Below are 11,105 nucleotides of genomic sequence, written 5' to 3'. Positions count from 1 at the left end.
AGCTTCTCAGACACACTGACAGTGTCACTTCACTAGACACCCAAGACTCCTTGGAAGCCAGGAGAAACGATCATGCTTGAAAGGGACAGGAAAGCACACTGCCTCCGAGAGGAGCGCGGAGCTGCAAATTTACCTCACGCTGACTCAGTCCACACAGCAGATGGTGCCGAGCTGCAAGGGAAACGACCTCCCCAATTTTTTTAAGTACTTCCTAATAGCAGCTAAGTGCGTCTTTCAGTACAAGGCACTACGTTCCTGTGAAATCTATCCTCGGCTTCTAAGAGCTTCGTTTCCGCACATGACACCGACTCCTTTGCTCGCGGTGACTCTGGCCCGAGGGTGGCGGGCCTGGCCCGGCGCCGCGCTCCGACCCCCAGGCTCACTCCCCGGAACCCTTGGCGGCTCCGCAGCCCCTGGCCCTCGGCCTGAGCACCCCCGGGCCTCCCGACTGCACGTGCGCCTCCTGCTCCCTGGCACCGAGGTCGCAGGAGCGCAAGGCCACGGGATGATTACAAGAATACACCGTTCCACTTCACTCGCCACGCAGGCCCCCTGTTCTGTACTTTTTGTCCTCTTGTTTAGTTCTTAGGTGTGATCCGGGAGAAACAAACACAAAGGAAAATCAGTCATCGCTTTTCTATGTGGCAGACAAAACTCGGCGGAACGCCGTCTAGTGGCCAGATTACCCCAGGAAGGCAAATCGGTTTTGTTCCCCCCTCCAATGTTCATTTTAATTGGTACTTTGAAGCCTCTTTGCATCTGTCAAATTGCAAAGGGGATACAGGACCATCTCTGGGTGGTGGTAAATTTCGCCCCATAACCTGAGACTGGCCTAGGCCAAACAAGGATGCTGGACCATTTTCGACCTTTCTTGGATCTCCTTCTCTGGAGACAAGAGCAAAAGAGAGCTCAATGGACCCCTTGACTAAGACGCAACTAGCCTCCTCCCAGCTGGAATATCCACATTTCTGCATTTTTTCTCAAGGGATAGTGACCTGGCTTGGGCAGGATGGGCGCTGGAAATTCTCTGTAGAAGAGATGGAGTGGTGCCCCACGGATACCTCCTAAAGCAAGTTTTAAGCTCACTGGTTAAATATCGACCTTTCATGAGTTTGCTCTATGATTACTTTCCCTACTCCAACCCCTCCCTATCCCCCCAAAATAATCCACTCAAGAAATGTAGGCCATTCTGTGTTTTCATTTACGGATTCACCACTCAACTCCAAGGCCTTGTATTTAAAGACCAGAATTTTCAACATCAGACTAAAGCTGTGGTCAACAGCCTATTTTGACAAGCATTTAAATTACACTCTTCTCTTGCCCAAAGCCTCCCTCTTGACTTTGTGAAATTTCAAGAAATACTTAATTTCTTATTAAAGACCCTCCATTTCCTGCTCATGTTATTTCCTACTTACAGATATAAGAAAGCGTGTACATTTTCCTGAAGGGGGGAAAAAAAAAAACGAGTGTAACAAAGTGAACTCGACTTACAGGGAACTAAGTAGGTGTAAATAAGATAGAAAAAAGTAATTACTGGTAGTGGTATACTAACAAATTTAAGAGGAAAATGGGATGTAGTTCCCACTACACAGACTGCCCCATATTGGAGTAGAGACAGGCTATTCTTCCTCAGCCCTTAAAAATATTCACCTCTAATTAAATTTTCAAACTGTAAACTGCTTTCAAACACCATAGAGTTTTACCAGATTTATTTTACTTGTTATACACAGACAATACAAACGAGCAAAAAACAAAACGTTTCTCAATGGAGTGTGTCCTTGTATAAATTATTCAGTTCACAGACAAAACGAAACAAATATAAAAATCACAACATTAGATTTACAGAAGAGCCAAAATATACACACGTTTAGACCCTGAATTCCTATTAGGAAAAAAAATCCCCCCAATGGACTGGAATCTAGATTGAGTATTGTGTATGATGCATATTTCACATTAATTTTAAAATACAAAAAAAAAGTATAGGTTTGCTACACAACATTAGAAATTCTACTAATCTATTTTCAGGGGGATCAGTGCTCCTTATCAAATATAACAAGACTTAGAGGGGGGAATAAACAGTCTTACTTGCATTAATGCTTGTGTTTTCCCAAGGAAGTCAAATTTCAGCTGTTTCTAGGTGGCGGGGAAATCATTTTCAAAACTAAAATGCAGTAAAATATACAACTCACACAATTCATCTTCACTAGACTACACTATAGTTAACCAACAATTCAGTCATCTATATCATTAGTAGAATATTCATTACAAAGATTTACAGCATATAAAGGTGGAGGGGGGAACTGAAAGATATTCAGAAACAGTTTGTCAGCATATTTGGCACCTGCACAGACCAGTAATGGATTTGGCACTTTGGGGAAAAACAAATAAGGCAAAATAATATTGCTGATGTCGAGCTATTCTATTTAGAAGGAAGGGGGGAAAAAAACATGTAACTCGTTAACTTTGCTTTGCAGGCATCATGCCACTTAATCGACTTGCCTATGAACAGACACCTATCCTTTACAGGTGTTTGGTCAGATTCTCCTTAGCTATTTGTGTGCAGTAGGGCACAGGGTAGTTATTTCATGCAGTGGATTGAGAAGAAGTGAGAAACTCTTCATTATCTAGTCTTTCGAGTTTCCAGAGCCTCTTAGAATACTGTTAATAATCTCACAAGAAAACATTTTCAGGGACGGGAGGAGTTGGAGAAAAAGGAAAAGAAATGAATGAGAAAGTTTAAGCATGAACTGGTTTTGTGCCTTGACAATGTGAATAAAAACTAGCCATTCGTTACAATAAATTAACACTATATACAGTCATTTCACAGGCTTTGTTCCACTAGAATTATTAACATCCCTACCATCCATCCATCCATCCACTCGGGGATAAGAAAGGACGCGCTGGGTGGGTCCAGGTTCTACAGTCAACATCCTACGGTTAATGGGGAGGCCGAGGCTTGGCGGGTCGGAATCGTTGCTGCCTGACAGGACTGCCCAGGTCTCCTAAAGGTGAAGAGTTTCATGAGGAGAAAGACAAGGAGAGGGTGAGAAAAAGACGAGGGGGAGGGGAACCGTTAAGATAACTTCACAGAAGGAGAGTAAGTAGGCAAACCAAAAAGGTTTACAGCCAAGTTGAAGGTCGGTGCGCTAACTGCAGAAACTGCTGTGCAAAAAAAAAAAAAAAAAAGGTTAAAATCACACTCAGGAGACCTGTACTAATTCGCTGCAGACGGTGTTCGAGGGTCAGATAAACTGAGGGAGTGCGCGAGGTGGGGCGTGAGCAGGAGGCGCAGGGGGAGAGGCGCGAGGAGCCGGCAGGGGCCGGGCCGCGGCGGGGCGCGGGGCCGGGGCGGGCAGGGCCGGCCTAGCTGTGCGAGTAGAAGCCGTAGTAGCCGCCTATGTCCTTGGCGCAGTTCTTCTCGCAGTCCCGCTGGGCCAGCACCTCGCTCTTGAGCGGGGACGAGCTCTCGGACACCGGCGTGTCGGCGGGCGAGATCCGCCTCCGTTTGGCCTGCTCGTAAATCCCCGAGTCGCTCGAGTCGATGGACTTGATGGAGGAGGGCGTCTCGATCCAGCTGGAGTCGGACAGGTCCTTGGGCTTGGCGTCCTCGGCGGCGCCCGGCGGCAGCGGCGAGCGCTCGGCGGCCAGGCCCTCGGCCTCCTCGCCCAGGTAGGTGTTGGCGCCGGCCATGCGCGCGGCGGCCGCGGCGCTGTTGGGCCAGCAGGGCAGCACCGAGCCCGACTTGGCGCCGCAGTACTGCGGTGGGCTGCGCGCTCCCCAGCCCGACGGGTCGGCGTAGTAGCCGAGCGGGCGGCCCGTGCAGCCAGCCGCCTGCAGCGGCAGCGCCTTCACGCCCGCCGCCGCGTACGAGAGCAGCGTGGCCGCGTTGCCCGCGAAGTCCGTGGCCGTGTCGTAGGCCGAGGCGGCGAAGTCCAGCCGGTTGTTGGCCGGAGTCACAAACCAGCGCTGCGGCGACGGCGCGCCCGGGTCCTCGGCCTGCTGCGGCGACAGCAGCCCGTTGGTGTGCGGCACGCTGCGGTCCGTGCCCGGCCCGGGGCCGGCGCCCGCGCCCGGGTGGAAACGGGCCTTGGCGTAGTTGCTCACGAACTGGTCCTGCAGGAAAGAGCCGGCCATGGCGTAGCGGGCCCCGGGCACGATCTGCGAGCGCGGGGAGTCGTTGGGCGAAGGGGTCAGACGGTCCATGTCGCAGCCGGTGTAGATCCTGCGAGGGAGGGAGAGAGAGAGAACCGAAGGGTGGCGCAAGGTCCTTTCGGGGGCGCTAAAGAGAAGACCACCCCTGGTGGCCCACCCCCACACTCTCCACGTGTAACCTGCCGTCCAGGATAAAGACAGACAAAAGGTCACAGACTTTCATCCTCTCCAAAATAAATCGTGAAATTATAAAGGAACCGATTTGTCCATTCAGGGACCTAAAGCTGATACAGATGAAGAGGAAGGCTTCGCTCCTCTCTTGAGCTCTCTCACCAAGTGCACAGAGGGCCGAGAGAAGAGCACAGCAGGGGATGCTCACCCCCTTCTCCAATATATGTGCACACATTGGGGCAGATCTGCCCAGGGGCTCAGGTGTCATTTTCCCAGGGGGCCTTTCTTCTGCGGTGAGAGTTTCTGAGTGAAATTTCTAAACCGGTTACCCACTCCATCCTTTTAAGACCACTTTCTTCCATCTGACACACACGCGGGGACCCCCCTGGTAGTGAGCATCAGACTGGCCTTGGACAGTCTTCTGAGACCCGAGGGTTACCGCTGGAAGCCTCCATGGCACTTACTATTGTTTTCCCCTGTGTGTTCCTTTAACCACCCCTCCAACCATACAAACTAGAATTACTATGTGGAAATAAAGTCATCAATCAATAAAATTATTTTACAGAGGAAAAGTATTCTTTGAGCTTCTCTCCCCAGCTTTTGATTTGTTACTGGTTTAAAAAAAAGAAAGAAAAAAAAATGTGGGCAAACTCTTAAAAGTACAATTATCAACCTCCGCCAAGAATCTCCCACTGGTAACAGCTCATCCTTATACAACTTGACTATGTTCCAGGCACCCTTGTCTAGGGCTGTACAGATCATTATTTAACCATCACAATTTTCCAAGTTAGGTACCATTGTTATCCTATCTTACAGATGAAGAAATTGAGTCAAAGGAAAGTTAAATAACTTGCCCAACCATAGACAGTGATTGTGTTACTGGGAATTACCTTAGATAAGATAATCAAAGGTTCACTCTAGGCCCCACAGAGGCCTATAAGATCCCATTAGAATTGAGAAGGAACCAGAGACTGGATCAAGACTGGTAGACCTATTTTCTCATACACATCACACACATGCCTCCCTTTTTTAGCTCACACATAAATGTTTTAAACGTTAATCAACAGACTTTTGAAAGAGAAACTTGTCATACCTCAATACTTTGGGGAGGAGATTCCCTAGTGAGTGGCCAAGCAAACACCCTGGTCCCCCTGAACTCTTTATTGCTTTCTCTGTTTCTCCAAAAGTGAGCCAGGCCCAAATAACCAACGTAAGGTGGAAAGAGAGTGTCAAAAACCATTCTACTCTAAGCCATAAATCTCTAAGACAGCCATCTGTATAGCTAAAGAAGCTTTTTATGATAAATATATAGTGACTTAAGAATCAAACAGAAGTGGCTTTTCCAACAGAAGTCAGCCAGAAGAGGGACAAATGAGGGTTATGCCGTGGCTGCTCGGATGCAGTTTGCTGACTGAACAAAATTTCCCTCCTGAAACTTAATTCCAGTCTCAAATAAGAACAAGTAGAGAGAGGCAGGAAGGGAACATAACCAGCAAGGTGCAAATATCTTCTCTGTTTACCACCACATTTAAAAGGAAAAGAAAAAAAAAAAACAATCTGCAAAAGATACAGTTTATATGCCCATCCAGGTTCCAACCCACTTGGGATTACCGAATTGATTTGTGCAAAATAAAATGCTTTGGAACAGATGTTCGCAGCAGAATTAAAAGCTCAAAATCTACAAGACCCCCCCTAGTACAGAGACCAGCATCTCTGGTCTCCTGGGCCACACGCTTTCCACCGTGCTGAGCCCACCTTTTTAGATTGTGAGGAAGGACTAGAGTAGCCAAGTTTTTCTTTCTTTCTTTTTTTCCTGGGGAATCATACTGATGAGGCTTGCTTCCTTTGGATCACTTTTGAGGGATACACTTAACAGTTACAGTGTATAACTGTACAGTTTTAGTGTATAACTATATAGTTATAGTGTATAACTATAGTTACAGTGTATAACTATTGATGATTCTCTTCAATTTGTTATAAAAATATCAGGAGGGAAGTTTGGTATCTACCTGGAGAGAGCCACTTGTCTTCTCCACAAATTTAATCTATTCCTAATCAAAGATAGCTTCAACTCTGTAGTTCTAGCCCCAGCACTTAATGCAAGCCATGAAATTAAAATTAATGTATCCTTTCCTTCTATGGTCAGAGAAAAGTGAAGGGATCCCCACAGTCCAAATTTAGATCTTGCCCTATAACTCTTCGTGAACTCCTCAGCACTGTACCTGGGCTCTGAGCCTCTGATTGAGAGAACACCAGAACAAGCCCAGGAAAGGTTCAGTTTACACCTACTGTTGCCCCCAGAGGACAGCATTTTGATAGGCAAGAAATGGAGATAAGGGAGGCCTGGAGAAAAGGAAACCAGCACATTTAATTAAAACACACCTAGATACAAATGATAAAAGAGGAAATATTTTTCTTTCAAAGCATAAATAATACACTGCAACAGCACCTGGGTCCTTCCCAAAGCCTGAAATGACTGCACCATCAGCTGTGCTCGTGAACTTGCCTGTAGTGGGTGCACATTTCTATTCAGTCCATGGTAAACTTGCACAGGAAAAGCTATTACACAAAACTTGGAAATGGGTAAATAAAAGTCACATATGCCAAGGAGACTGTAACAACTGCCAGAGCCACATGCACTTTCAGGCAGAATCCGGCGGTTTCAGACACAGACAATCTGAGCTGAGCATCTGCAGCACCACACACAGCTCCCGAACCCAGGAACCAGGGCAGCTTCCCCAGCCAGCCAGCCCCAGGGTTCGCGCCAGCAACTTTGTAATTCATATGAAAGCTAAATATAGGTGGAGGAAACCTTTGACCCAAAACACAGAAGTACCAAGCCAGGTCGCCAGAGAGAAGAGGACCGTCAAAAAAAAAGGGAAAACCCTGAAAACAACTTTGTCTTCACACTTTCTAGCTTCCAAAAGCCTTGTACAAAACAATCTACCTTTGACCCAAAGCCCAATTCCACAAATTTGAGAAGAAAGGTACAAAACTACTTACGTATCATAATTATCCCGAAATCCTTTAGCAAAAGGGTTGTGATCTATTTTCAGTTGTGTAATCTGGAAAAAGAGAAAAAAAAAGATTAATATAATTTTATTTTTTATACAAAGCAGATTGGGTGTTTAAGAACATGTCATCTGCCACTTTTTACAGGGGCTAAAGGCCTACAATTTCATTAAATAGCAAGGTTTCCCTAACTGAAATTTTTGAGGGAATGGGTGGAAAGGTGAAAAAAGTATGATGAAAGTTATGTTTAAATTAATGGTGACTAAAACTAAAGTATAGCTTTCCATTAGCTCTCCCATGTGTCCTAAACTGGTTCAAAATTCTCATTTTAAAAAATGCTTGTTATGTAAATACACTTAGGCAAAAATTTTTAAGGGGCACTTGAATTCATTCCTAAAAAATGTTGCCTATCTTAAATGCTTTATCATATTTGTTAGTTGCTTCTAATACACAACTTGAAGAACCCACAAGTTGCATCTTGAAATCAGTTTTGATTGAAAAATGCATATCTTTCATTTATTATATTTTCCTGTTTTAAAAGAAACACATCACTTCTAGTAGTCAAATCAACAGTAGTAAAAAAAAGTTTTTGCAAACTTGCAAATGAGTGCTAGGAAGCTCACTCCATAGTCCCCAGTAATTTGATTTATTTTAGTTTTAAAATCATGAATGTGCGTTTCTTTCGATCACCCAGAAACTGATGTTTGAAAACTAAATCAAAATTCCCAAGAGGCTCTAGAAATCCTGGTCACCTTGAAGGTGGCCCGGTGACCCGCGTCGGAGACGAATAGGCAGCGTTTTCCCACCGGTTAGGTACACAGGGAAGGTGCCCAGCAGGCCCCTAGCCCTACTCTGAAAAGGTACAGCAGAGCCAGCTGTGGCGGATGTTGGTGCCCGAGCCGGGGATGGCCCCCGGTACCGCCGCGGGCCGCGGGAAGCCTGCGCCGCCCGCCGCGCGCCCAGCCCCCAGGCCTCCTTACATCGGTGTTCTGGTAGGCAGTGACGGCGATGAACTGAGTCTCGGGAAAAGTGAACGTCTGCACGCGCCCGGGCTGGCTGGTGTCCTCCGTGCCGTCCTCGTTCACTTCCACTACATGCAGGCGGGGCTGGTACTTGTGCAAGGACTGCAAAACCACCATCTGTCCGGCGGGAAGAAAGGGAAGCGCCCGGCGGCACGTTAGTGCGGTCTGCCCGCATGGGGCTGTGAGCCGCGGGCCGTGTGGAGTCTGCGAGGAGCCCGCCGCCCCGGGAAACTGACCGCGGGCCTCGCCCAGCTGGTGACTGGCTGGCGGAAGCAGACCTGGCCCTGTTTCTCCAGAGCACGCAACGCCCGAGCACCAGAGGAAAACCGAACCCGACCGCCCGATTCTCAGGGCCCTTCTCCCAGTTCTCCTTTAAGGAGCAGCAAAGATTTTCACAACCTGCAGATCCTGCGCGTTTCCTTCTCAAAATCAACCAAATATTTGTACTTGTGAAGGTTGGGAACTCGGTAATTGGGCGAGGGAGGGGGGCAGGGGGGACAAGAACAACTTTGTACCTTAATATAATTTGGGAGGACGGAAATAGAATTTTTAAAAAGTATTTTTAATGAAGCAAAGACACATGTGTCGTTCCTCATGTTAATTTAAAGTGATGAACTGGATCTTAGGCAGGAACGAGTGTGTATAAGTGAGTGTGTGTGTGTGAGAGAGAGAAATGAGCGCTTGAGCCACTGACCTGCCCATTGTTGTTTGACGCTCCTTTGTTGTTTGTAAGTTTTAATTTTCCAAAAGAGATTTCTTGACGCATCCAGTGAGCCCCCGTGTTGGGGGAATCCGGATGCATATAGACCCGATTTCCTAGAGAAAGAGACAAGTTGTTTACATGTGCCCGCGGCACTGCCCAGTCCCAACTCCTCACCACGTAGGACACACACACACACACACAGACACACACCCCTTATTCCACTGTAAGGCCCGTTAGCTGGGGCTTTTTTAAGGCCGCGCTTTCTTCCTATTAACTGGGAATGATTAAAATAGCTTTTGCATAATCCTCCCCCTTCTCGTCGCTGAGTCTCTCCCCCATCCTAGTTTCCTTTTAGAAGTCGTTGGCCGATCGTTTTAAAAGTCGCTCGAGCCAGTCCACAAAGGCTTTAATTAATCATTCTCACCTAAATAAGTGTCAGGAAGACGTGTTAATTGGAAGGACTTGCCTTGCACATTGGTGTCCGCTTTGCCGCAAGGAACCCATTTGCCTCCTTGAAACCTCCAGTGATTGGGATCCGCCAAAATCACATCCACAAAAATATTGTAATGAGCCGTGGGATCGAGACCAGAAATGTTAAAACTTAAAAAAGGAAACATGCGCCTATTTAAATTAGGGAGGGGGGAGACAACAAGAGGAAAAAAAAAACATAAATGTTAAAGATTAAATGCAAGAAGCGCGGCGCCAGATAGCAAAGCAAAACTTATTTTCTCAGCATCGATGAGCGAACGTTTGCTGGATTGGAAATAGGGTGGTGGGGGAGAAAAAGAAGAGGGACTGAAGTCTGGGAGATCGGCGGATGAACTGGAATGGGAAGTCGGCAGGTATCACTGCCCAGGTAGAAAGCGAGGTTGGCGACCCGAATCTCCACCTGTCGGTGTATCGGGCATTGATGCCTCCCTCCCATCTCCCGGCCACAGGCCAGGACTCTCCCCCTCTCTCTCTCTCCTTTCTCCGGCCACTGACTGGCTCTCCGACCACCTTTCTAGAGCGGGAACCCCCACCCCCCCGCCCCGCTCCCCGACATCACCGCAGTGGTTATACCTTCCACTTTCCGTTTTTCCAACACCAGCCAACTCTAGGACGCGCCAGAGCGCCTTCCACTCCGCTCCCGACCCCAAATCCTCGCTGCCGCGGCGGTCACAGCCCGGGTACACATGCCCCCCGGCCGCGCCTGGAGCAGCGGCAGCCAAGAATGTAGCATTACCTTCCCTGTTTGGTGATGATCATCTCCGTTTGGTGCCGGTGAAATTTCAGCCAAAGGGGCCTGTTGCACAGGTACACCTGCGCTTTGCCAGGCACCAGCCCGGGCTGTGTGGAGGAGAACTGGTAGAACGGGGCTCCTTGGTAGGAGTGGCCGTACTGCTGTGGGTAGGGGTAGCCGGCGGTGGGGTAGCCCTGCGGTGAGGAGTTGGACAGGAGGCTGTTGTAGGCTCCGTTGGTGATGACCGGGTGATGGGCCATGTAGCGGCTGGGGCTGCCGATGGAGAAGGCGGGGTGAGCCGGTCCGTGCTGGCCGGGGTACGGGAACATGGCACTGGGAGCAGTGGCCGCAGACTGTGGCTGGCTGGACTGAGAGAGGAGGTAGCGATCTGCAGCAGAGCCATCGAAACTGTGACGAAGCTCAGAGACCCCGTCCAAGACAGGAGAGAGTTTACTTCTCTGGACGTCCCCTGGTGAGTCCTTGGAGTCAGGAAAATTGTCTGTATCTGACTGATTCGTCATCCCCCTGGTAATTTTTTTCAAAGGTGAACTTCTCTCCAGGTTGTCAGTGGTCGAGATAATGGGATGATCGTGCAAGACAAGCTCAGATCCGCCTGAATGTGGGTAGCTGCTGCTCACATTGAGAAATTTCTTGGAGAGCATGATAGAAGGAGAAAGGCAGTGCTCCAGCTGCATAGCTCTAGAACCTGAACACTCGCCCTCCTGTCCCTGGTTTTTAAAGTCCTATTTATCATAAACTAGAAATCCACAGACCCCCTCACTAGACAGAAAGCACTTCAACCAGCAAATGCTTCTCAAAGGTT

The 11,105-nt window shown here is 48.2% G+C and overlaps 1 protein-coding gene across 1 annotated transcript; it reads right to left on the bottom strand.

The window, feature by feature from the left end:
- Positions 1,700-11,101, bottom strand: TBR1 (T-box, brain 1). Its single transcript, XM_018063722.1, has 6 exons — positions 10,286-11,101; positions 9,527-9,681; positions 9,052-9,173; positions 8,316-8,474; positions 7,327-7,388; positions 1,700-4,222 (listed from the first exon to the last, which is right to left on the bottom strand). Exons 1-6 carry the CDS (start codon positions 10,975-10,977, stop codon positions 3,364-3,366), a joined length of 2,049 nt encoding a protein of 682 aa, XP_017919211.1. The 5' UTR covers positions 10,978-11,101; the 3' UTR covers positions 1,700-3,363.

The sequence above is a fragment of the Capra hircus genome, chromosome 2 (genome assembly GCF_001704415.2).
Source record: "Capra hircus breed San Clemente chromosome 2, ASM170441v1, whole genome shotgun sequence".
NCBI classification, from domain to species: Eukaryota; Metazoa; Chordata; class Mammalia; order Artiodactyla; family Bovidae; genus Capra; species Capra hircus.
The sequence above is the reverse complement of the archived record's forward strand: the minus strand, read 5'-3'. Positions and strand labels throughout refer to the sequence as shown.

Bases quoted from the DNA above. Each gene is read 5' to 3' on its own strand.
- TBR1 (XM_018063722.1), bottom strand. From the start codon at position 10,977: ATGCAGCTGGAGCACTGCCTTTCTCCTTCTATCATGCTCTCCAAGAAA. The intron at 9,682-10,285 runs GTAATGCTACAT...TAATTTAAATAG, and splicing joins ATCATCACCAAACAGGGAAG to GCGCATGTTTCCTTTTTTAA. The intron at 9,174-9,526 runs GCAAGTCCTTCC...CTCTTTCTCTAG, and splicing joins AGCGGACACCAATGTGCAAG to GAAATCGGGTCTATATGCAT.